At 38.2% G+C, this 26,668-nt stretch overlaps 2 protein-coding genes across 4 annotated transcripts; one reads left to right on the top strand and one right to left on the bottom strand.

The window, feature by feature from the left end:
• Positions 1 to 1,475: 1,475 nt before the first annotated feature.
• On the bottom strand, positions 1,476 to 26,600 carry LACC1 (laccase domain containing 1). 3 transcript variants are annotated; one of them, XM_026086497.1, is made up of 7 exons: positions 12,122 to 12,199; positions 11,098 to 11,290; positions 7,216 to 7,811; positions 5,678 to 5,859; positions 5,044 to 5,209; positions 2,790 to 3,015; positions 1,476 to 2,379 (listed from the first exon to the last, which is right to left on the bottom strand). In XM_026086497.1, exons 3-7 carry the CDS (start codon positions 7,781 to 7,783, stop codon positions 2,205 to 2,207), a joined length of 1,317 nt encoding a protein of 438 aa, XP_025942282.1. In that variant the 5' UTR covers positions 7,784 to 7,811; positions 11,098 to 11,290; positions 12,122 to 12,199; the 3' UTR covers positions 1,476 to 2,204. The 3 variants fall into 3 exon arrangements, with proteins under 3 accessions (XP_025942282.1, XP_025942281.1, XP_025942283.1); XM_026086496.1 differs by lacking the exons at positions 11,098 to 11,290; positions 12,122 to 12,199 and adding an exon at positions 26,516 to 26,600; XM_026086498.1 differs by lacking the exons at positions 11,098 to 11,290; positions 12,122 to 12,199 and adding an exon at positions 21,451 to 21,465.
• Positions 7,704 to 21,988, top strand: CCDC122 (coiled-coil domain containing 122). The gene is made up of 5 exons (XM_026086499.1): positions 7,704 to 7,738; positions 14,363 to 14,495; positions 16,168 to 16,566; positions 17,698 to 17,814; positions 21,839 to 21,988. The coding sequence occupies exons 1-5, from the start codon at positions 7,704 to 7,706 to the stop codon at positions 21,986 to 21,988; spliced, it is 834 nt and encodes a 277-aa protein (XP_025942284.1).
• Positions 26,601 to 26,668: the final 68 nt, after the last annotated feature.

Genomic DNA, 26,668 nt, shown 5'->3' with positions numbered 1-26,668 from the left:
CTGTTCAGCATCTGAACTGTGGAAACTAACATAGGTACAAGGTCATTTACTTACTGCAAAGTGAAATGCATTAGTTTGAAATCATGTTTGAGGTGAGATGGGCTAAAAGCAGGCGCATGGACACCTATGATGTTTCGGCTGCCAAGCGGTAAATTGCAAAATGAAGTAACTCAGCTGCTTTTGATCACATGCTCTTAATCTACAAGGGAAGAGGGTTAAGAGAAGGGCACTGACAGATAATCTCTGGCAGAGCTTCAGGTGCAGGGATTGAAGACTACATGGTGCTACTACCCCCACAGCAGAACAACAGAAGGGAACACATCTTACTCACTCCATTGCTAGGTCAAGCAGTGCCCATAAAGCAGATTCACACTTAAATATCAGAGCAGAGAGACAGACTAAAGAGCAAGGGTAGTGATTTTTTTACCCAGTGCAGCAAGATATGCCTGTCAGTGTCCATAATTATATTACCCTATATTTGGCATAGCTCAGTAATACACACACATACCATGATCGTAGCTCAGCTACTGTGCGTTAACATGCTTGATGGCATTAAGTTGCTGAGCGTGAGCCTGAACCTCTGCTGGAACTTAAACCCCTAATTTGAACCCTGCTGTGACTGTCACAGCAGTAAAGTCACAGACAGAAGCTGAGAATGATGAAAGTAACAGAGAGGTTTTTCAAAGATAACTGAAACAATTTTTTATTTAAAGGCCTGAAGTACTACAGCAGAAGAGGAATAATAAATAATATTTCTAAAGAAGAGGTAGGAGAACTGGAAGAAATAATTTTTTGGTAGATGGCTATAATCACAGGGTAACATAATCAGAACCACCCTTGTCTAAGAAACACCATTCACAGTTAAAAGAAAGTTTTTGCAAAAATCTGTTCTCCAAGAGGACAAGGATGGAACGGCTCTGAATCACAGTCCGGCAAAATAAAAAATAGATTACTCTTCAAACACAGATACCAGAATAACTTGGCAGATGATTGCACCGGCAATAAGAGCTTATGCTGTACAATGCTTCGCAAAATGCTGTTTGAAAAGCCGGCTACACAGTGCAGGCAGGGATGGAAGTGCAGTGTAAGTGAGCACTGACCTCTAGTGGGCAAAATTCTCTAGAATTTGTAAAGCTCTTTGGATTCAAAAATAGAAAGTACCACTTATGGACCATCCTCCCAAGACTCATGCTTGGGAACTCTGCAAGCTACAGTAAACAGTTTTAGACCTGAAAACAAAGGACTGAACTATAAAAAGGTTCCCACTGTTTTTGTGTCAGGAACGGTCATATCTATGGCAACGTCTACAGACAAGTTTTCTATAGGAGCATAAGAAAACTGGGCACATTTGGGTTTTGTTAGTAAAACAGGTAAGTCAGCTATTGGTCAGTAAAATTAGCTGATCTTCTGGCTAATTTCATATTCCTTTTAAAATATTTACCAAATAACTGAGGACTATTCAGACAGTCTCAATGGAGAGTAGCTGAGAGACAACAGTTTAATGAAAAATGCTAAAGGAACATAAGCACAGATGTCATATATTAAGCGTCTTAGTCCTATTCTTCATACAACGAAAAAAATACAGAAGGGTTAGGGTTCATAAGCTTGCATCTCAGTTATATAACTTAAGTTATTTTTCTATAGGTAAAGCCCTGTAAGTGTTTTGGCGCTATCTTTAAACTAATCCAGAGAAGGAAAACAAGTCCAGGCACACCATTCTATATGGCTAATCTTCAGCTGAAATTACCAAAGTTGGCTGTTCCCAAACAATTAATATGCAATGCAGGTTTCCTTTCCTATATCAGTATGTTATACTTCACCTCATTCAGAAGACTCATTCAGAAACTAATGAAGACTTTAGCTTTTGTGCTTTCACCATCTTAAGGCACTGAGGTTTCTGGGAAATGTTTGGTCAAGACAGCAAGACAATGGGAGCTTGCATCTTGTATTTCAGAGGGGCTTTGTCACAGGTGGAGGTTCTCCTTGTTCCCTTTGGCTCATGTCTCACAAGAGTTATTGGCCTCATACCCTAGATATTTCTTCTTGTCTCAGAATGGCAGGGAAGGAAAGGAGAATCCCAAGACCTGTGAATTGCTTATTGAAAGTCCACAAAAGGAAGGATGAAGACCTACTAGCAGAGCAGGAGGCCAGGCAATGCACCAGACTTATTGTCCAAATACTATTCAAGAGTAAGAGATACTAACTCAGTCTTTGATTGATATGAAGCCAATCTGTGTCCCAAAGTTAGTGCCATCACGAAAATGAGAGTAAAACTTATCAGGGTGGCATGCAGTACAGAAAGTGATATTTTGATCCTGGTCTGTGACAGAATCATCCTGGATGTTCTCAGGAAGAATCCCACCAGTCTCAAGAAGAATCCTTAGAGAAAGGAAGAGAAACAAAAAACAATGGATCTGTACATCTTCACATTCCTTAAGACACTATCATTCAGCACCTCAAATACCACCTAAGTAAACTGTGCCAATATTGTAATTGAGGCTTTTATTTGCTTTGGGGGATTTTTTTTCAATATTAGACTAAAATTATTGCTTTTGTGCAACCAGTAAGAATCCATTTAATCTGAACATTTGTCTAGAGTCCAGAAACTACTTTTAAAGTGTAACAGTGAAATAATAGTTGAAATCCAGCAAAAGTGAGCCAATGTCATTCATTCAAAGCTTGATCTGCAAAGYGCTGGAGAGTACTGTAACCCTGACCATAATATTGCTGGATAATAATCTATACTGATAAAAAGTGTTATGTCACAGAAATGCATACAGTAGACTTACCGTGTTGCTCTTCTAAGATCAATATAAGGACTTGCAGAGTCAAATAGTCTCACACACTTTGGATCAATTTTGTGAAATTCTTTAGCTGATTCTTGAGGAAGTTTATAGCAGCAAGGTCCTACAGATGGGCCCAGGACCACAAGGATATCTTTCACATTACAGCCATATTCAGACACCATAGCATTTACTGTGGCCATAGACACTCCTAACAAAGTGCCTTTCCATCCTGAGATAAATGAGAGGTTAAAAATTAAATAGATTGTATAAATTTTCTCTTTAATTTTACAGTAGCTAAAATATATACCATTATTAAGGACACAAACGGATAGACACAGCACAAATAATTAGTTGGGTTTTTTTAATTAACAGCTGACAGTTTAGTGATATCACCATTTTGCAGAGCCGGAAACTAAAGATAAGAGTTTGGATTAGGATTCCAGAATTCCTTCCTCCCAGTGTTTTGGCAACTAGAGCATACCTTATTGCTTGTCCTGGCCTGAAACTCCTCAACAGGAATATGACATAATAGAAATATATTCCAATCAGAAACATTCTTTATAAAAGGATGAAATTTTTTTGTATTATTTTCCCAAAAAAAGGCAGCTCCAGCCTCTAGCTTTATGATGTTTGATTACAGGAAATGTAAACTGCCTTTGCACTTTGGCATTGTTTGGAATAGATAGAAGAAAGCTCAACTTTGAGTTCTCATATCTTAGCTTGAGTCCCAAGAATTCTTTGCATTGCACAGGGAGAGTCTCATACCAAAGGACAGGATACGCTAGTTCACATTTCCTCTACTTTTCCACAGCCAAAGACTGAGACGCCCCTGTACATAATTGCCTTTATTTGTATACGTAGCAACATGTGCTCAAGTCAGACATGAACTGAGGCAGGGTTGGACAGGAAGGAATGGATTTAGGAAAAGAAAACTGTAAGATAATTGGAGAGCTGTCAAGGAATGTGATGTGGGAATGAGGCCCAGAAACTGGGGGATAGATGGTGGGAGTTCAGTTTGGGTATGGGCAATATGCATGGAGAAGGTGGCAATATGGGTTGGAGGAGCAGTGTCGTGGGTCAGGGAAGGCAGAACTAGGTAAGTGAAAGGCAGCACAGAAAGTAACAGCTACAGATTAAAGTATTTACCTATAATGAGGTTTAAAAACTTGAAGTGTAAAACTTCAATCTCTTAAAACTTTCAGGAGCAGAAAAATTCCTTCTGTCCCTTCTCCCCATTAAAACTACAACATTCCCCTCTCTCCCAGTCAGCTGTGGTAGAATTCTTAGCATCTTTAACCTAAGCTTGCTATGGTCCACATAAGGATCTCCTGAGAACAGATAAGTTTACGGAGCTCTTGTGTAATATGACTAAAGCCTTTCATAATCATATAAGAAAAACAGAACAACTCATCCACAGAATGTCTTGCTAAAAGTTGTTAGGAGTCTGCATTTCAAAGGCATCCAATGATACCTAAACTGTATTACACACAAGGCTAGGTAAACTCTTAGGGGTGGGGGTGGAAGCAACAACTTTACTGACAGAAAATCAAAGATCTGATCATGTTATGACGATTCACAAATTTGAGCTGGTTGTGGATAATTTTTGGAATGCATGAAGAATTATATGAATTAGGTGGTATTCACAAGATCAAGGTAGAGATGAAGCATCCCACCATATCAAGGTGTGTACTAGCATCGAAGCCAAGGAGAAACTCTCAGCCATTCATTCTCCTCGACCTCATAACATAGGGGTTTTTTATAAGGTGAAACAGCCCCAACAGGATGGTCTCACCACATAAGTATTCTCGCCTAACAGGTGAGACATCTAAAGAAGTGGAACGTATCCTCAGGGTGTTCTAACCATCCTTGCTTCAGTTTTATTTGCGTTTGGTTAGATCAYACAAATATTTCTTCTGATTCAAAATGATTGTTGGAGACACTGGATTTATAGGCATTCTTTTACATAAGAAGTTTGGTGAGGCACAAAAAAATTAATTTGGTTTTAGCAACCAGACCAAAGAAAAAAAAAATAGTAAAATCAACAAATTTCATAGCTCTAGAAACAAATTATTCTCAGGACTGATTCTTTTTGGGCAGGATACAACTTTAACAAGACAGGAACTAAACTGTTATGTGATCTTCAATTTATTCGTTCTCACTCAGTGTACCTTCAGTTGCTAATTTATAAATCCCAGTCCAAAGCTCTCTTTCCTGTGGTCGTCTGGTTATTTTGATATCTGTGATTTAAAATTCCTACCTGAATGAGCAGCACCGCAGGCTTTTCTGACAGGATCAGCAAATAGCACAGGTATGCAATCAGCTCCCGGAGCTGCTATTGTAATGCCTTTCTGATTTGTAACTATTCCATCATAGCTGTCAGGCTCGGTCTTTCCCATAATATACACAGCATTACCATGATCAGTCTGTCAAGACAAAAACAGAACATGCACAGTGATAAGGCAGCGAAAATTCAAGTTCTGATTAATGCAAGAATCTTTGCAAGAAACATTCATTTTTCCACCAACTGCTATGCATGGAAATCAGGCACTCCCTTGTTCAAATGCCATGCAAATGTATCAGTAGAAAGCCACTGAAAAAATGCTTTTTTTTTTTTTTTTTTAAGAGAAACTTCTCTGATCATTATCTGATTATTCTACTCTACCAATCTGTTAGAATATACTTGGGATAAGAAACAGTGCTTTTTCTTCACAGAGTGCCAAATGGCTGATAGTTTTGAAGGCTATTCCTGGAGATAAACTGCCAGAATGAGTGTTTTAATTGTCCTGCTTCTCACAAGTTCTTGCTGAGAAAGATAACTCCTATACTATTAACCAGTGATACATGAAGGAAGATTTGATCAGTTTACACAAGTCCATTGTTTGATAAGATACCTTGACCCTGTGAAATGTCTCGGGGTTAAATCCTGCAGCAATAGCTAGCCTCCGGAGGTTTTCTTTAACCACAGCTTGTGGGTCCCTCCGCTTGGAACTGCTGAAGAGATTGCAGGAGCTTAGAGTCGGTATGTAGGAGATCCCACCTGTCCTTGTGGTGAATCCATGTAGGAAGATATCATCTAGCAACACAAAGAAAACAACAAACAACTGTTTTCAGGACAAGACAAATCCAGATTTTACATGGCTTTATGCTGAAAAGAACTGGAATCAGTCAAGCAAGTCGAGAATTACTTGACTTCTTAGTTAATTATGGCATTTAAATTCAAGGATTCTAAGTCTCCTTCTGGCTCTGCTAAAAGTAAGAGAATTTGTGCTTTTTGCTGAAAGAAAACATGGTGTGAGTATGAGATGAAAGAGTAACTTCCTATTATCACATTAAGCATCCTAATCCACTGAGGTCTAGGCAGAGGGGTTTGAGCAAGGAGTCCTGGCAGATTTAGCTTGTCTTTTTACAGGGCTGTAGTGCAAACCCCAGAGAAGAGGTAATTCACTGAAGAAAATGAGAGTAGATTCTTAAAGCGATATTCTCAGGTGGCATCTCCCAAGGTTTTTTGACAAAAGTATCAGTCCTGAAAATTTCTTACAGAATTTCAAACATCTTTCAAAAGTACATTAAAAACATTGAGAACTTCTAGTTTAATTGAAAAATCCTCCATTTTTACAGTGCAGACCCCATATCACAGCCCCATGCACCCAAAGGGAACCAGTGTTTTTAGATAAAAATGGTTTTTTTTCTGCATGGCAAAGTCAAATATAAGTAGTCCCAGAAGTGGTATTTGCTATCTGAATAGCTGAGGAGCTTAGTGATATAATCAGAGTGGAGATTTGCCAAATCTTTTATATAGTGTGATTGTTTTAAAGTCACAACTGAAAACTTGAAGCCCAATGGGAAAGAGAGACTGAAGACTTTAAGTCACCTGTGTTCCCTTCAGATTCTGGATTTTAGGGAGAGACAGTTCCAAATATTTGTAGTAGCAAATGTCTCAGCTTTCTTCTGGATCAGGACTCTGTAATCACACTGCATGTGAGACATACTGCAGTATGCTGGGTCACACCAGAGCAAGAACACTGAGACATTGGTCTGATTAACCAGGCATCCACGAGACCATAGGGCAGTAGAAATCCTGCTTTGCCTTTAAGGAAGATGAAGGCAACTTTCACTGTGGGTAATTCCCACATGGAGTGAAAGAAATTTTACTGTCTGCAATAATGCTGCCAGTAAACCTCATCCTCTTCTTTCTCTGTCTGTGCCTCCGGGCTTGTAACAGACCTGGGAGTCTTTTACTACACTTGCATTGATACTTCCCCCTCTTAAAGACATGATATTACAACAACATATAGCACTATTTGCTGCCTGAAGAGATTTCCAAATCTTGAGCAATACTGTGATTCCCTTAAACCAAGAAGTATGCTGAGGAACAGTCTATATAAAATGTATTAGCTGAAACATAGTTAGAAGCTGTTTTCCACTTTACCTGGGATCAGGGAAGATCTGAGGATGGTGAGCTCCCCTTTCAGGTTTGGCAGGCTTTGCAAATACATCTGAATCTCATTTGTGATGAGTTCCACGTCCTGGGTAGGAAGTGTTTGCCCTTCAGTCTGAGGTTCAGCTATCAGTATGTTATTACAATTAGATGCCATCTGTAAATCCTCAAATTCAAATTGGTAAACTGTAGTAAAGAGATGGTCTATATATACTTTCATTAAGTTCCTCCTGAAGGCAGGTAGAATAAATTTAATGATGCTTAAGTCTTTTTCATCTAGTCTTTGTTTGATGGTGTACAAAGCAGCAGCTGTAGTCAGAGCACATACCACCTCCAGGCTTTTCTTCAGAGCCTGAAAATCCCTCAGAGCTGGAAGCAAGGACTCTTGCTCACCATTCCTTTCACTCCGCTGTGTCTGGCAGCACATGACATAAACCAGGGGAGCAGTGACGGAAGAGCATTCTTCAATAGTTCCCAGCATGTTACACAGTAAATCTTGGATGTTGTTCTGCAAGTTTGCTGGCAGGCTGAACAGATCAATCAGTACTGCTTCCACCATATTCCAGGCAACTGAAAGATTCCTAAAACTACCAAGTAGTCAATAATAAATCATAAAAAATAAACAAAAAGGCAAGAGGGCATCATTAGTCCAAACATGTAGTGTTATTTTATTAAGGGGATACATTTAGTGGTTATGTTTAGAGAAGGTGACATAGTAATAAAATATCCTCAGATTTCTCCCACCACATCCAGTATTGCAGCAGAAATGGGAATTATTCTGCATTTATTTATATTTCTCTACTACCTCACTCACCTCAGTTTTTTTCCAGGTCAGGGATAATGAAAAGTTAGTCTCTGATACTAGATTTATTGATACAATTAATCTACATTAACATAATGGATCATCTTGACCTCTGACACTGGGCACTCCTCCAGCTCCTGTGAGAAGAACCAAACATGGAGGTTTTCATGCTCTCAGCTTGCTGGGACTGGAGTGGTTTCCATAATAATTGGGGGCGGGGGAATTTACACATTTATCCCTGGGGTAGAGCTTATGTCTGCTACCCCTTCTGGCCGTGGGGGTGCCGGGCTGTGAACACACATTTCCCACAGGCCTTCACAGGACTTTTTGCAATTTTCCTATATTTCTACCAAAAGTCTTGACTTTCAGATTTCTAATTTCTACCTTCAGGGACACATGATAGCATAGTTCTTTTATCTGCAAACACAGGCACAGCAATGAACACACACATGCAGGAACTTTACTTATTAACACAAGAAATACACAGAAGTAAATCATATATACTCTGCACAACTTCCTGTCTCAGTTTCCTCACTAGGCTAGTGGCATTCTTTGCTCTGAAATCAAGACTCATCAAGATTATCCAAAACCATCCTGCAGTTCCTTGCTTGTCTGGTGATYCACAGTGTACTTCCAGTTTTGTTTTCTTCTTTTGCTGAATTTTGTTGATCCAAGCCCTGCTAGGTTACCTGTCTGTGGAAAGCTGTCCATCCATCTCTTCCTCTTTCTTTTGCTCTGAGACCTTATGTTATATAACCTGTTAGAAACATCTTATTTTCTTTTCTCTATCTTCTACAAGTTTTCCTTTGTTTCCAGTGCAGGCCTCCTGCAGAGGTCTGCAACAGGACACCAGCTCCCTTTTCTTTCAGGAACCTTGAACAGGTGCCTATTAAGGTTTCATGACTAAGTACTGTGCCTGATCTGGGAGGAATACGATGCAGCTTTGTCATCAGTGTTAAGACTCCATAATCATTTAGAGTGTTCATTAACACCCCAGTTTTTTGTGGCACAGTAACAAACTGTGTCTGAACACGAATTAATACCCTTGCAGGAACAAAGGTATTAATTATTAATACAAATGCATTATTATTAAAAGACTTGAGAGTCTTTAAGTCCTTGAAATCTGTGCTCTGCTACCAGAGCTAACCATATCATCTAACACCTGGCACTATTTTCCTGTCACAACTCCCCATTCTCCTGTAAATACGTGCTCTGGCTTCACAGTATTTCACTGTCCTGCAGAAAAACTTTGTACTTGAGTCCACTATGGTGGACTTGATGTCCTCCTTGGCATTTTATGGTTGACAACGGATTTCAAGAGTTTCTATATTCAAATGAGAGGTCGAAGACCTTTCTGATTTTAATGATTTCTCTATTCAGGATAGGTTTTATAGAAAACATTCTTTATTTTCTCCATGGTTCTTTCCCCTAGACTGGAAGGAAAATAATCCTGAATCAAAATGATGTTTTCTTATCTGTGAGTTGAATACTTACAAAGATTAATTTATCAAAAAGGCTGAACTGAAAGTATCAAAATGTGACAGCAGATAAAAGCATCTGTCAAGGGATTTATAACTCCTGATCTTGCTCAGAGTATTATTTACACATAAYTGATAAAAAAAAAATGTAGAAAAAACAGCTTGCTAAGCACATGGTGTTGAAATGGACTGATGTCAAAGATCATGACTTGGGAAATCAGGAGATTTCCTTCTTTACCCTGATTATCTCTGTGGGAGGCTTGTAATTCAATGAGAAGATCCCAATGTAAGTACAGCTAATAATCTCAACAAAGATAGTACAACAAAGAGGTGTAGTGGAAAAATATATTATTGCTCTACTTCTGATATGTCAATAGAGTAAGGTTAGTAGAGTTAATTGCTGTCCTCGTACTTCCCCAGAAAAATACCACCAAAGAAAGGGTGGAAGGAAATTGTTTGCAGAGGGAGAGGTAACTGCCTACAGTGTTATTGAGCCGTGTGTGTATTGCAAAAAATCCACAGGGGCAATTATTGGGATGTACACACAGAAATCATGGGGTTGATTCATCCTCGTATCCCTCCAGTTTTGCATCATGGAGCCCCACTAAGGTCAGTGGTGTCAGAAGTCCATTTGCTTACAGTCATAATAAATTTTATGGGGGGACTTTCTAAGTCCCCCAAACAAAACCCTTCTCGAAACAAGGCTCGACAAGCAAAGCAATGTTAGAATGAAACACGTTCATGGCTATTCAGGTTTTAAATAACTTAAGCTCCACAGACCTAAACTTCCATGGAAAGTCTCACGGTATATAACTGTATCAGAAAAACTTAAGTGCATTTATTAAAGAATTGCTCATTTAAATACACAATGCAGGGCAAATACTTGCATAAACTTGAAGCCAAGGCCACCCATTAGTTGTTTCGCCCACTCTGTGAAACACTGTCAGCACAAAAATGTGGAGAGTAGAAAGATTCTCTGGCACTGACTTCAAGAAAAGAAAATCAAAGAAAAATAAATGAACGGAAGAGCAGAGAGGAGAGGAACAAGAACAAAAAGGAGAAAGTGAATACAGAAGGAAACAATGAAGTAAATAAAACCAAATGGTAGAGAAGAACCAGATCGGGGTAGAAAATCATCTAAAAATAACTTTCAAAAAACCCTGAAATCTAATTCTGAAAGGTCTCTGCCAGATGAGAAAAGATTGCTAGCAATTCTTGCATCTTTGGATCCTATTGGTCACTTTATTTTCTTACAAAATGTCAGAAAACTCATAATTTTGACAAAACGAAAAAGGCAAGAAATATTTAACAACTGCTAGAGAGAGATGCCCAGAGAAAGAAAGCAGACCATTAAAGCAGTCCAAGCGAACAGGGATGACAGCACACTTTTAACAAAATAGTATATTGCAACAACAGCAAAGCTGAAAAAAAAGCATTAAAACTTCTTAAACCGGATTAAAACAAAACACTCTGCCTCTCTAATTTAGGGTTATTTAGGCAATGTAGAAGAAACAGAAATCAGCACTTACAATCAAAATATTGAAGTACACGCAGTTTTCATATATAAAGTTTAAAAAGCAGGTATTTACTTACACAGGTAGGCAATCCTTTTACACTCTGGAAAGATATCATCTGATACAAACACACATTACCAGCTTTATATATCTTAATTCTCACTGTCAGTCTTGCAGCTGATTTGTACAAGATGGAAATTCCGCTTCTAGGTAAGACTGGAGTGGGAACCTGTATTTCTTCTTCATGATGAGACCCTGTGTTGTTGCTGTCACTAGCCACAGGAAAGAACAAACTGTACAGAAAGGCACCAACATGATTAAGTGCCTGAGTAACATTAAACCCGGAAGCAGTGTTAACCCTAACTCACTGTTGTAATCATACGTGCAAATGCATTAGCTTTGCTGAACCTCAAACAGATTCAGAAATCCTCGGCATGCCAAAATAAGAATATGAATACAAATAAGCTAAGGGAAAACTTGTGCAGACAGAAAAAAGTGTCCTTTCCTGAAAGGCAGCTGCATGTTCCAGTGAAGTATTTGGCAGTCAATCAAGAAAAAAACATATTTAGAAGGACTAACCCTGACAGAGAGGTTATGAGAGGCCAGACTTCAGGGTCACAGGCCAGAAATGAGGAAGGCAGTTTCTCCTGCAAGCAGGAAAATGTGAAGTAATTTTCAAAGGATGTTGCTAAAACTGGACACTTTTTTTTTTTTAGCTGCGCTGGAGTCTGTATATTCTGTAGAGCTCTATAAAAAAGTTTGAATATTATGACAGGACAATGCAATGGTCAAAAAGACAAGGAGGGGGAATGAGGGATTTGTATCAGTTTGTCCAAGGATCATATGATAATAAATACATTTTCTCAATGGTGTCACTACTGGAGTAAACCTATATTTCTCCCAGATCAAGCCCCATAATACATCTTAGGCGTCCCTTGCCATTTCCCCTGCTGTTTCTGCTGCGCTGGGCTGGAGCTGCTGACAGACAGAAGGGATGAGAACTGAACTGTCCCAGCTTTCCCTCCCGAAGGGAACCAGCCCGGGTATCTTGTCCTTCCTTCACCCAAACACCAATTTTCATGAAATGTGCAGAAAGCAGTTACCTTATTAGGCTTTTGGCCCACTGTCAAATGTGGTTGAAGTAGGCCATGGAATTAAAAATTAGCAGCGGGATCTGAAAGACAGGCAGACCAACACAAGCATTTTGTTTCCTTCAACCAGACTAAGAAAAAAAGAATTATTGAGATATTTTCAGAGCAGAGTGCTGAAAAGGACAATGAAAGAGGTCAGAAAATATTCAGGGTACAAAACACTATTGAGAATAGAATGCCAAACTGATATTACTTCTCCAGCTGAAATATTATATTCAGCTTTTGTCATCCAATTTCAAAGAAGAGATGAAAGGAACTGATGGTATCCAGAGATGAGCAATGCAGTCGCAAAGATTTGGGATTTCCTTTTGAGCAAAAAATGAAAAGGTTAAATGCTTTAACCTGGAGCTCAGAGAAGTAAGAGTGGATGTGATAGAAATCTGTTAGTATAAAATAAGGAATGGTGTTAAGGAAGGACAACGGGGGACACGTTTCTTTCTGCTTATAACCTAAGGGTATTCAGTGAAACTTATGTGCGTATCAAATACTGACAAATTAAGACACACAGAAAATACAGTTTAATACAATAAATTAGATAACTGAAGGAACTTAAAGCACAAAAAAAGCTTAGCAAAACTGTAGGAAAAAAAATTATCGGCTATTTGGAATGGCAGCAGCCAGCGTGGACCCGCGGGAATGACATCAGAAGCGCGGCGGCTTCGGGGCTGGGCCCCACACAGACGCCGCTCCGCCAGGTCTCTCACGGGCCGTTTTTCCTCCGCCTCCTGCGGGGCACTGCCCTCGCCCTCGCCCCCGCCCCGCCTCGCCCCGCCCCGCCCCGCCCCGCCCCGCCCCGCCCCGCCTCGCCTCACCGGCCGCCTGCGCCCTCCCGCCGCCTGGCCGCGGGCAGCGGCCGCTCTCCCCTCCCCGCTCCGCCCCCCCTCCCTGGGCGGCCGTTGGCGGCGGGGCGAGGCGAGGCCACCCCTCCCCGCTCCGCCCCCCCGCTCCACCCCCTTCCCTGGGTGGCCGTTGGAGGGGAGGAGGCGCGCGAGCGGGGCCGCGGGTAGGCGGCGGTGGCGGCCGCTGCCGCCCTTGTCTTCGGGTTCGCGTCTCAGCGCGCCGGGGTTTCTGCCTGCCTCCCGCGCAGGGGGCGGCGGTGCTGGGCCCGCAGGCCGGGTCGGTCCTGCCGCCGCCGGTGTTACCTCAGCGCCTGGTTCCGCCAGGACGGGCCTTGCGCGGGCACCGTGGTACTTTTCCGCCGGCCGGGCCGTGTCTGGCCCGGGCATAGCTTGTTGCCTGCATGTTTTCCAGTGTGGATCGGCCCACTAAGCGCTTCTGGTATTTTCCCAAACAGCAAGTCAGAGCTTTACTTGCACCGCAGGGAGTTCAGCTTAACATGCTGCTTTGCCCCGTCAGAGGCTGACAGAGACTGAGCCTTGTCTGGGACCGGGCAGGCTTGTCTGATCTGAGGGGAGGTGCTGCTGCTTCTTTGCGACTTGGAGAACAGGGTAGAGGGGAGAAGTTAGGGGAGAGATGAGGAAGGGCAGGACAGCAGTAGCAACAGCCCTAAACACCAAGTGATGAATTCCCTGACCAATAATACTGCCTTTCAGACAGTTCGTGGGTCATCTGTGTGCCAGTTACTTTATGTTGGTCCTGAAGATAGCATCAGTCTCATGCATGTATTCCTGAGAAAGTAGTGCCACCTTATTTGACAATACAGATTTTCTTCATTAACTTCTGTTTGAAGTGATACAAACATAGCACTAAGCACTTCTGATCACTCAGGTGATCTTTACAATCATATCAATTTATGATTGTTTCAGTGTGACAATTTATTTTTTTCTTTTTTTTTTGTCTTACATTAAAAATGGTTGAATAGTTAAAAGGCAGTTACAGTATGACAATGACAACAGTACTGTAAGTGTTTGGGCTAAAAACGAGGGAAGCAGCTATTCTGAGAGCTATGACTATATTCACAAATTGAGGATCTGTCCTGTGAATCAGCCAGGAGAACATTGTAATATGTTATTTTAAAAAACTCTGCAAGAAAGAGTTTTAATTCTCAATCATTGTCTTTTGAGTATCCACCCATTAGTGATCTGTTCTTGATAATAAAAAATGAATCAAATGAAATTATGTATTGATCCGGGCTCTCATACAAAAGTCCCTAATATTGTTCTCTTTCACTAATAGTAAGGAATTAAACTGAACTATGATAAAATAATTCACATATCTTTTATGTTCTTACAGTTCTGCCCTTTTGTGTAAAATGGCCAAGCAAAATTCTCCGTCACTAATTGAAGTTGTAAAACAAGTTGCAGAGCAGCAGCATTCACAGTCATCAGAGATAGAAAAAAGCAAAACAGTTCTTTTCCAGTTACAGGTACTAAGCCTTATTTAGAATAATTTAATTTGCAACACACTGATTAGATGAGGAAATATTCCTATGAACAAGAGATGCTTATCATATCTTGTTTCTTCGAGGTGTTTGCATTTAAGGCAGCACAATAGCGTTCAGGCATTTTTGAGAACAGGAGAATGGAAAGGATGTACCGATTTTCTATTGTAACATCTCCAAATAACGCTTGCATCTGAAATAACTGAGGTTTGAAATTTTTCACAAAGATAATTTCCCTTAAGAAGCAGTGAAAAACTTTATTCCTTATGAATGTATATTAACTCACCACACCTTTCAAGAACCATTCTCCTAAAAGAAATTTAAGACATCATAATATAGTATGAAACTGTTTCAACAATTAATTTACAGTTGAACAGTTTAAACAGATCTTATGTTTTCAAAAACCCACAGAACTTGAGAATCCTAGATTCTTAAGGTTGCTCATTTCCTTTCTTCCTCTCTCACATTTTCTTTCTTCTTTCAAAAAAAAACTTAGGAAATTCCATACAGACATTAATATTAGTAGAACAGTGAAGTTAAACAATCAGGAACTTAAAAGTCAAAATGCAGGACTGCTTTTCCATCTTTAAATCTGTTCCCATGTGTACATTCACAGTAGGCATGTGAAACAATTTTCTTTTGAAAATTTGAGATCTTTGCCATTAAGAGCTTTTGCTTGCCTGTCCCTGTTAGATGGTGGCCAGCACTGATACAAATCATACTAAAATTGTAGTTCAAGATTTCAAAATTAAACATTATGCATAAAGGATACTTTTTATTCTTAAAAGTTAATAATGTCTTAATCTGTTCAAGACATTCAACAAGAGACTTCATAGTACTCATGATGCTCCCAGTAGGGAAAATATAATGGGTGAAATAAATTGTGATACTAATCTTACTTAATGCACTACTGTTGTCTGGTACTTAGGGTGGGTTTTGTCATAGCTAATTGGTATCAACTGCAAGGCAGATGTTAAGCCTAAATTAGTCATCTGGGCTCCCTCTGTAGCCAGCAAAGAGGGACAAATGTGTTTGAGATGGCAATTCAGCTCTCCCATCTAAGACCTCTTATGATGGGATGAAAAACTACCTGGACGTGTCCACTTTTGCTGACTGAAGAAACATAGGTGACTGTTAAACTAGATGCTTAACTCTTAGAGGGTTAGAAATAGCTGAGGTTAATCTCACTCTCAACAGCAAAGACTAGTTAAGCTCAGTCACCCCAAATGCCATTCTATTTGTTTGTGTGTGTGTGTGTGTGTGTGTGTGTGTTTGTGTTTATAAGTGTATTTTGTGCAGTTAGCTGTTTTGCAGTTAGCTATTTTTTACTATGATTTGAATTAAAGCAGATGGCTGCTCTAAACAAACATTAAGAAGACTTGCGTGGGTGTGATATATCACAACCTACRTATCTTGTGAATATAGGAAATTAAAGTATTTTGAAGGATACTTTATTTCATATTTTAGACTCATTTTTTATATCAAAAGGGACATGTCTAAGACAGTATTCTTACATTATGTCTCTATCATTTTCCATTCAGAACACATTATGCAAGTGAAAAGGAAGATGAATAAATATAAATTACAGTGTTTAACTAGATACCTAGTATCCTCTTGAATAAAAATATTCTTAAGTGAATATTGAAATATTTTACAGGCTAAGTTTCAGGAACTTGAAAAAGAAATGGAGTCTGTTCTGTTAGAAACAAAGATAACAGAAAGGGAAATATATCAGCAAGATCATGCCATAGAAATGACAAAATATCATTGTGAAAATCTGGAGGCCCAAGTCAGAGCCCTTTATTCTGAAAATATAAAGCTGAGGCTTAATGCAGAAACAGTGCAAGAAGAGTTTGAGATGATGTTTGCAAGAAATAATGAATATCGTGAAAAAATAAAGGCTCATAAACGTCTCTTTTGGGAGGTGGAAAGTAAAATGCCAGTTATGATTGAACTTGCTAAAAAGCAAGCCGTTGTTAAAGAGCTAAAGACAAAGAAGGAGGAGTTAATGCATGATCTCCAGAATCCAGAAGGAACAGTTATTAAACAAGTACAGGTACTGTATTTCCTCTTTGAGTCTTTTCCTTGTGTGTGAAATATTTTTGGCATAGCTTAACTAATATGCTCATTTTGTCTAATATGTTTACCTTAATGATGGACTGACTATAGGGAGTATGAATTAGTTTCCAGTGCTAGATTAACTGATTAGGACTTCAGTAAAAAAAAAAAAAAAAAAAAAAAAAAAAAATCAGACACTATTATCTGCATATTATTGTAAAAGCCAGGTTCATCTTACATGACAGAATGAACTCAGCTATGAAAAATATTACAGAGCTGTAAATTAAAATGTATCATTGCCAATAATTTGTGAGATTCTGTGGTTTGTTGGATAAACTTACATATACACCTTCCAGAATTCTCTGGATCATTATAATATTGTTACACTTTTCATATAAGAGCACAGTATTCATTTAGCTTTGTTGTCAGGTAACAAACTACATTTGAGCTGTGTGCCAGCAGGAGGTAGATTTGTTAAGAGGGTAATGGAAAGCATGAGAGAGGAAAATATATTAATTTTGGTATTCCAGTGTCTAACACTGCTGTTTGTACTTAACTGCAATACTTTTTAACAACTGTAAAATGTAGAAAGTTTTCACTCCAAAACTTTACCAATTTTTAAGCAAACATATGTATGAAGTTGAGCTGGAGTCACAAGTTCAAGCTTTGAAGCAGCTTTCAATACTGAAAATCTGTGTTTAAAGTAAATTGATGAAAATTTGGTTGTACAAGTAAATCTCTAAACACTGATAAATAAAGGCTCATTAACATTATATTTCCATATGAGAAAAAGATCTGTCTCAATACAGTGAGTGTTCCTTGATTTTTTCCAATAAATTGAATTTAAACAACATTAAAAACACCAAAATGAGTTAAAATTCCTGTACTGCTATAGTTGTTTGCACATTTCAGATCAGTAGCATATCTTCTTAAGTACCTAAAACCCTATGATTTGCTAAGTAATCAAAACTTATTTTTAAGTCAAACTATTAAATTGTGTATTTTTATACCTTTATCTCATCTTTATTAATGAAGTGACTATTAAAATGTGACTTTTTTAGTAAGATGAATAAAAGTACTGTACAATCATTTAAAGAGTAGATTTCTATATCCTAACTTACATTTGCAGGAAGAAATTACATTTTTAAAAAGGGAAATTACAGAAGTGAAAGAGTTTATCAATAAAAAAACAGATTTGCTGGAAGAAGAAAAAATATTACATGCTAAGCTTAGGAAAGAAATCGAGGTGAGTCATTTGAATAAAATATAATTTCGGTCTCTGACAGAATGGAGATAGTACAGATGAATTTGTAAAATATTTTATACATGGTTTCTAGCCATACACTATTCAAGCATTTACAGTAACCATACACATGCTGTCATGAGAAAAATTGATGTTATGAATACTTTTTCTCAAATTTTTTAAGGAGTTCAGCTGTGAACTTTTAAAACAATGTCCTGAATAGGAAGAGGTCACTGAATGGTAGATAGTAGAACAGCATGAACAATTTTTATTTCTGTAATATTTTTGAAATAATTTAAATCTCACTGCTGTCTTGATTATTCATGACTTGTCGTATGGTTCCTGCTAACTCATCAATGGGAGAATCAATTGCACCAAGAAAATGGCCTTCCCATGTATCTCCCTAATTTGAGTTGACATCAAATTAGGGAAAACACAGCAGCTCCTAGTTATCTGCCAAGATAAAATTCCAATGAATAGTTTAAAACCTCTCTTTTTAAATAATTGAACTATATTTTATCTTTTGTTCCTTACTAAAATTCTTTGCATGTCTAGATAGTTTTTAGCCTGAAAGTTTCACATCATCTATCTTGTTAGTTCAAATAAATGCCACAAAATTTGATGAGCAAAGCCTGATAATATAAAGATTAACTGATTTGAGGTTAGCTCTATTGTCCATTGTAAAACTTAGGAGGAAAAATAATCATTTTTCATGTGATGGGGAACAGGAGAGAGTTCTTAAAATGAAGAGCAAAGTACAGCTACTTTAAAATAGGTCAGTTCTATTCTTTAGCATCTGAGAAAATACTTTATTATCAAAGCAACATCCTCCTAAGAAAGATCTCTAAACCCAAAGTCAAATTAGGCAACCTAAAAAAATGTTCTGTTTTATCAGAAACAAATAGAGTGAAGGTTAACTTTTTCTTGGTTGCTTGGATTGTAAGATCTTTATGTCTCAGAAGGAAGCAGGATTAAAAATCAAATCAGGTTATCCTTTTCTTTTAAGAGCTGAAAGCTTTCTGGAAAGCAGTCCAACCTTTGATATACCAGCTGACAGTGAACAGGCACAGGCATTAATACCCAACAGTACTCAACACAGCCCAGGAAAGAATACTCAAACCAAACATGGGGAAAAAAGTGAGATGCTAGAGATACAAGTGAAGTTTCACTGAGCTGCAAGAGTGGGATTCAGCTCCAGTTTGCAGACACCTAAATGTAGCTGTTTGAATGTAGATGTCTACATGAGTCAGCCAAGTTCCTTCTATAATCAATGGAGATGCAGTTAGTACAGTTGATGGAATCTAGACAGCAATTCAGCTGGTGTCAGTCAACACCAAATGTAGATGTTTGCAATAGGGTGAGCTGCATAATCTAGTCTTTCTAGACTTTATAGGTTGTATTGACCTGGTCTCTATTGATCAAAATGAGAACTTAGGCATGGAGCTCACGTGTACACCTTTAAAGCTAGGTGTCTTAATCTGCAAACTGACCCCTTTCACAAGGCTCAGAGCTTGTCGTATGACTTCTACGTATCATATGGAGTCTCAGCTTCTAGCACTGCATGGACTAAGAGTAATTGGTCTCCTGTCATAAATTTGCCAAGAGCATTTGAGTTCCCAGGATTCTGAGCCTCCTGATACAAGCTGATCATCACATTTGATTAATGAGTTTGTTGTTGCTGTAGAACGTCTGGAGCCTTGATTCAGCAATGATTTTAAGCACTCAAGTAAGTCCATGTCTATACGCCAGAGCACTTAAGTGTCTACAGAATTCCTACTGAAGCCTTGCTAATGGCTCAGAAAGAATAAATTGACTCTCACAGCCCTGTTGCTATCCCTTTGCTTCAATATTATTTCATGTTTCCTACAAATGTTTCCCTAACTAAGCACACTGTGCAGGAATGTGATTCAGAATGCCTTTCTAAAGCTGCTGAATTTTGGAAAATCAAGGAATTATTGATGAGATGTCTTTCTTCAAGGAAATGTGTGCCTCTGACTTCTTTTTCCAAAAGAAGTCAATGATCTGACATTGCAGACTAATTCATAAACTGTACACATAATTCATAACTGAGATGTTTCTCATCGGGCAGGAGTATCCATGGATTTGTAAGGTGGCTCATAGATGCTGTCCCACTCTGTTTCCTGAGCACCAGTACCACCACCCATCTTTTGAGGAGCAGAGCCAAGATTCCAAGGATTGGATAGGAGTTAACAATAGATCATGGTTATTACCTGTGTAGGAGCAAGGCATCAGTCATAAAGACTAATTCAAGACATCCATAAATAATAGAAAATGGATTGTTATGTAAAACTATGAGAAAAAGAAAGCTCAAAAGACTGTCTGTTCCCCTGCTGCACCCCTTCCTCCACTTCAGCGTGTGCCTATATTATTCTTGACAGATGTTGTCAAATCTGTTCTTAAAGACCTCCAGTGGTGGCGATTCCACAACTCCCAGGGTATTTTTTTCTAATGATTAGCTTATATATTCAGAAGGCCCAGTAAGAAGAGTAGTGTTCTCCCTCCCATGTGCCCAGTAAACATATTAGTGCTCTCTGCCTCAGCAGGTGTGCCAAACAGCCCCCGATAGCAGTGCTGGAGAAGGATGTAAACTTGGAGTACTAAATGCTATACTGCTTGGACCATCTCCCTCCATGTTGCTGGACTGGCTTGTGCTTTCCAACTGGCTGTTACAGCTCCTTGAGCCAGAGCCTCCAGTTTCTTTCACTTTCCTTTCCTTTCTGCTCTTTCTCTGTCAGCATCAAGCAAACCTGCAGACCCTTACTCAGTGTTTTGCTTGCTAGTGTTCACTCCATGCTATTTAGTTGTCCCCAAAACAGCAAGGAAGCCCACTGCAGATTTCCTCTCTGCTGTTTAGTGGTAGCTCTCTCATTCAATGAGAATCAGGTCATCTACCACCTCATTCATGTCTTTATTCTTCGATGACAGGATGCACATTTCTAAAAGGAGTGGATGATATTGATCATGGATCTTTCAGTGTCATACAACACAACCTTAGTGATGTTCAGATCCTGCAAGTACTCATTCAGATGAGTGAATCTGACAGAATTGCTAGAAAAGTTGTGAAGAATGATAGCAGAGAACTAGGCAACATGAATAAAGACAACTCATCACCAATAAAAGAAGGCAGTGCAATTTATAAAAGCATTACTGAGGAACTTAATTATATGTTAAATTTAGGCAATGAAACTCATAGGAAGTCTCTGGCAATGCTATAGTTTTGATGCAGCTGTACACCATCATTTGTACAATAAACACAGCATAAAAATGTTTCAACAGGCAGACAGAAGAATAATTATATACTGCCACTCATATGCCATTCAAATTAAGATAAGTGAGCCCAAATTTTCATTAAGTGAATACCCATTATTTCCATTTTTGTTATAATGAATGTTTCATGTGTTTACTCTTCAGAATACAAATCTTCAAAGGGTCTTCAGCAGCCATTCTCCTCCAAATAATGCAGCACTGAGGTGCTGCGTTGTTTCAGTATTGCCTTACTAAGAAAAAAATCCATTACAACAGTGGAGATGCTACTACAGCCATCTAGCCTGCCTCACTTATATTCTAAACTATACCCAAACACACATTTCAAAGAATGAAAATTTCTCCCTTTCTCACCTCTTACTCTGCAGCCTGAAGTCTTTGGTATACAAAGTAGTGTTGCCACAGCTGTGAGGTGCTGACTCCAAATGTTTGAATGGGATTCACTTCATTAAATTTTAGACATTTACAGAGTAGATACCCATGCTGACGTAGTCACTTGAGCTTCCTTACTGGGGAGAAAGAGGTATGATTCATATTACGCTAAAGCAGATACTTAGAGTAAGCCTGATGAATTGCTTCACAGATGTGTCTGTCTCTTCAGTACTTATAAAGTGAACATGGATGACTGGGTCAGATGTCATTATCTACACTTTAAACAAGAGTTAGATGAGGTCATCCCCACTCTGTAAATATTGATTTACTTGGAAGCAGTTTTAAAATATACTTTATTCTATTTTATTAGGTGCAGAATAAAAGATATGATGCTATTCTAAAACGTTTGCATTGCCAACTGAACAAACTTCATTCAAATAAAAGACAATGGCACTGGAACATTCAGCAGATGGAGAAAAAGGCAGCAGAACTAAGAAAGCGTCTTGGAGTGGCGGAGTGATAGAATAGCATACAAAACAAACCTAGCAGATAAAATGAGGTAATGCCTTCCAAACAGAGAAGGTTTCTTTTGGAAATAATAGAAATTGTAAAGTAGTCCAATAGTTGGGCCAAGGCTAGATGGCTTTGATTTTTTTTTAAGGTTTTCTCCCCTCCATTTTGTGGCCCAAACCTGACTGTAGTCTGTGCTCAGCCCTTAATGGTTTAGAATACTTTTCCCTTTTGTTACTGTAGCCACAGGCTGTTCATGAAGGAACATACTAACATTTCCAGGAGCTTTCAGTGTATGGGCCAATTTTGTCTAAAAGCTCATTTGAAGTCAACCAGGTCAGACTTGAGGAGTTCCTTTTTATCTGATTAGATCTTCGAAAATTTGAGATCTACATTGTTTTTCCTTCTGACAGATTAATATCAGTGCATATTTACATTCTTGGGATACAGAAATTCCAGATCTTTTGTCCATGTTCATTATTATTGTGTCCTACTAAGTAACTCTGAAATCTCTGATAGTCTGTATTTTGCCACATGGGAAATTCATAAAGACAATAGTACAGCTCGATTGACCTTTATGTGCCAGAATGTCCCAGCATGGGGGACAAAGAGGACATGGCCTTTCCAGCTATAAGGCCTAGGAACAATTACACTCAGATGTGGGATTCGAATAACCCAAATTTAACTGGTCTAATATATGTTCCCCTAGTAGTTAACAAAGAGGGTGAATAGCTGAAGATCACACTGCATTCAGACGCCTGTTTTAAAATGGAACAACACACTCTCTAGCAGTAGAAATGCCTTATAGATGGTTGATTATAGAGGAGCTGATTGTGTAGAGTATCTTAACTAACTAATACTAACCATTTAACATCTAAGTGATTAATATTAGCTAAGATGACTCAACATAAAACAATTAAACATTAAAAATTAACATATTAAAAATTCTTGTTAAAATACTAGTGAACAGTAGACTTTTTCTTTGCTTTATTTTTTATTGTTATGTGCTTTGTATGTGAATACATTCTCTATTCTTACACTTAAGGTAAAAGTTCTGGCTGGATGTAACCTGTAACATTTATCTGTTCCATGAAAGTGGTTAGCATTTTATTTGAGATAGTGGCTTGCTTATCTAATTTAATTTATCTTTATTCCTGAATATAAAATGAGGATTTTAGCAAATTGAGTATTTACTATTGAACTTACAGTATCTGTAGAACTGCCTATATATTGTTAGTTTAGGAAGTCAGAGTTTAAAATGCAATACTATTATTATTTTTGTCAGGACATTCATATATTCATGTGCATTTATATTTTGCTTTAATTGCATTTTCTTTAATATAAAGTGATTTTAAACAATATGCTGACTCATGAAAGATCTCTTAACTATTTTAGACTCGTAGGTTTGTTTGGCTTTGCAGTATTATTAACCAGGTTACTTTTATAACATGATAATTTAGAAATAAAAAACTCAATACTCTATGCTATAGTGACAGTAATGTGATATGAATAATTTATTGAGTTAAAACATTTCTAACCTGATTTAATTTAAAAGAAGACACAGAAAGACATCTTAAATCTAATCCCTAAACTTAATCCCTAAACTCTCCTACCTTTCTGTTCTGGTGTGAATCATACATTCATTGCTTATGAATTCCGAAAGCACCATCAGAACATTTAGTCTGGTCTTGTATATAGTACATTACCATAACATTTGAGCTGTTTATTCCTACACACAGCAAAATAGTTGACATTTGATTCAGGTGTATCTTCCAGAAAGAGATCCAGACTTGAAAAATCAGAGAATTTACTGTTTTATTGGTAGTTTCAGTGATTACCTGCTCTTCTTTTGTTTTGCCTAATTTCTAATCTGAATTTATTCAGCCATCCAGTGAAATGACTGTACTTTGTATCAGATACTTTCTTTCCATAAATATACTTAAACCCTGTTATCAAATACTGTCTCTTCTTTTTGCTAAATTAAATAGATCAAGCCTTCCAAATTTATTGACTGTCAGATTAGAATGGGATTAAATGGTGTTTAGTTGATATTTATCACTTCTGAAAGGCTGGTTTCTCATCAGTCACAATAAAGCGATGAGAGAAGGTCACAGGGTTATAGCAACAAAGAGCAAGCGAGAAGCTTAACACTTCTTACTGCCAAAATCAAAAGAAGGATTTTAGCTTAATGTATCTTTAAGAAAGCAGAGTGATGCAACATCCCAAAATATCACCCAGATTAGGTGCCCTTAAATATGCCTTTTATAACTTATTTTGTCTTGTTTTTTATTTAGTTTCTAAATATTTCTGAACCAGAGCAATCAGTGCCCTCGGATATACTTCTTATGAGCTACACAAATTACTTTAACCAAATTTACTTTGACACTTACTATCATATTAGCATGTTTATAATATCACAGTTTAACCTTGCACTTTATTACCAGCTGAAAACAATTATAGAAACAACTCAAACCTTCTAATTTAACAAAAATATCACATCTCCATTTTTCTTTTTAACCAATGAAGAAGTTCTTTCTGTGTAATAGGGCACTTTCCATGTATACCTACAACACAGTTCACTTATATCAAGCAAATACTTTATGCCTAAACTTTCCCTGTTCTCCTTTATAAATTTCAGCAGTGTTCAGCATCTGAAATTACTTTTATGGTTCTTTTGTATATCTTCATAAGTTGTTTAATATCATTTAACAAAAGTGAATGCAACAACTATAGGTAATACTCCCATTAGTGCTACATTCAGAGGAAAAATCATTCCCTTCTACACAGACTTTCCTGTCATCTAAAGTCTAAGGATTATAATCTTCGTTTTTGCTCTGTGTTTTCCAAGAGAGTTCATGATCTTGTCTACTGTGGCCTTTGACCCCTTTCAATGGATTTTGGCTATCAAAGGTGTGCTGCACTTTTTTTCAGTACATTCCACATTCTTCTACCTCAGTGTAAAACTTGCTTTTTCAGTATACATATATAAATGGACTAAGCTTATCTAAATTGCATCTGAAATGCTCTGGTAATTACAGAGGATTCTCCTACTTCTCCTTATAGCTGAATTTGCTATCAAGAGCCCTGGGTACTTCTGATTCCCTCCAACTCATGGCCTGGTTTTTCCAAAAAAGAAACTCAGCTGTGCAGGCCAGAGCTGCTGCAGGCTTTAACCACATCCCTCATATGAATGGTGGGAGCTTTGGAAGTTCAAGCGTACCTCAGCTTTCCTGCCACAAAGTGTAGATATATGTTCAAGTGTTTCATGTCACTGAGTGTGTTTGTGCTATGTGCAACTTGTTGTGCCCTCATTTTGGTGTTATTAACAAGTTATACTGAAACTGAGTTTATCTTTAATTCCATATCAAACAAAAGTAATAGTGTTGGTCTTAACACCAATCCCTGTGGAGTCCTACTGCGAATACCCCTATTACATGTTGCAGGTTTTTTAGCAATTATATCTGTGGAAATGTAATTGCCAGCTCTTAATCCATTTTACGTATACTGCACTGACCATGTAGAGTATGAGCTTTTTAATACAAATGTTGTGCAGTACAAACTACACCATCTTCCAAAAAGTCTGTTTCATCTCTGAAATAGTTTGTTATAGGATATGGACTCTGATTGTTATTGGCTTCACACATTACTGTCCTAACTAAATGCCACAATTATAGGCTCTCATCCTGCATAAACATATTATGTGTGTGTTTAATTCAAGTATCTTGACACCTAACTTGATTTCATTCCTCATCTTTGAAGCTTTGACTGTGCTCAGTACCGCTAAAATTGCAGGAGTTCAGTCACTGAGTACAGCTGAAATTTGTATCTGGTTGTTTTGGTTGATGCTAAGCATCATTTTACAGGATGAAATCCATTTTGCCCAGTTCTTATTAAACAGAAATCCATATCACACAATATTTACATTTTTTCCCATGTGCAGTAATTTGCAGCACTGCAAATTTAGAATTTTAATATTTAGCAGATAATAAATGTAAGAAAAACATAAACATTTTAATAGTGAATTTCAGTTCATCAGGAAAATACTCATTTGGAAAAAAAACCTCATCTGAAACAAGGAAATATAAATTACTGCCTTCTTAAACTATTAGCATTCTGTAAAGGATGTGAAAAAGGAAATGCTTTCAACTTTTTATAAAACATCTAATTCTAGCAAATCCTGGCAACCTGCTGAGGCAGATTTTTCTTGGTACAATGTTGAACAGTAGTAGGTTGATCTCAGGGCACTTTTTCCCTTAGCAAGCAAACACAGACAGTAGCAAAATGATTTATGATTTTAGGGGAATAACTCAATGAATGCACTTTGTGTTCTTTACACAAGGCTTTTTCTGGCTCCCAGGACAGAAGCGTGCTGCCAAACCCCTATCAATCACTTCCGAGGAGAGGTGTGGGGCTAAGGCAGGAACTTCTGGCTCCAGCGCTCTGCAGGCAAGGGGAGGAGGAGGAACTGCCCTCTCTGAACAGCAAAACATGCAGCAAGCAGTAATGGAGGTGTTAAAAAGAACGTGGGAAAACTTACCAACAAGTGAGTCCTACCCACAGCATAGCAAGACTTTGTGGCACAGGAAACTGGACTGATTCCAACAATACAGTGTAAATCAGTAGGAAAATACCAGAGGAAGCTCCACGCTCAACAGGGGAACAATACAGCAATTTGAACATGTCACATGAT

This window comes from Apteryx rowi, unplaced genomic scaffold (genome assembly GCF_003343035.1).
Source record: "Apteryx rowi isolate R43461 unplaced genomic scaffold, aptRow1 scaffold_698, whole genome shotgun sequence".
Lineage (NCBI taxonomy): Eukaryota > Metazoa > Chordata > Aves > Apterygiformes > Apterygidae > Apteryx > Apteryx rowi.
Note: the sequence above shows the minus strand (reverse complement) of the source record. Positions and strands in the feature narration are given on the sequence as shown.

Coding starts and splice junctions, on each gene's coding strand:
- CCDC122 (XM_026086499.1), top strand. CDS start 7,704: ATGTTACACAGTAAATCTTGGATGTTGTTCTGCAA. Junction 14,496..16,167: donor CAGTTCTTTTCCAGTTACAG/GTACTAAGCCTT, acceptor AATATTTTACAG/GCTAAGTTTCAGGAACTTGA. Junction 17,815..21,838: donor AGCTTAGGAAAGAAATCGAG/GTGAGTCATTTG, acceptor CTATTTTATTAG/GTGCAGAATAAAAGATATGA.
- LACC1 (XM_026086496.1), bottom strand. CDS start 26,541: ATGCTGTGGGTAGGACTCACTTGTTG. Junction 5,210..5,677: donor AGACATTTCACAGGGTCAAG/GTATCTTATCAA, acceptor TTGTCTTGACAG/ACTGATCATGGTAATGCTGT. Junction 3,016..5,043: donor CTGCGGTGCTGCTCATTCAG/GTAGGAATTTTA, acceptor CATTTATCTCAG/GATGGAAAGGCACTTTGTTA.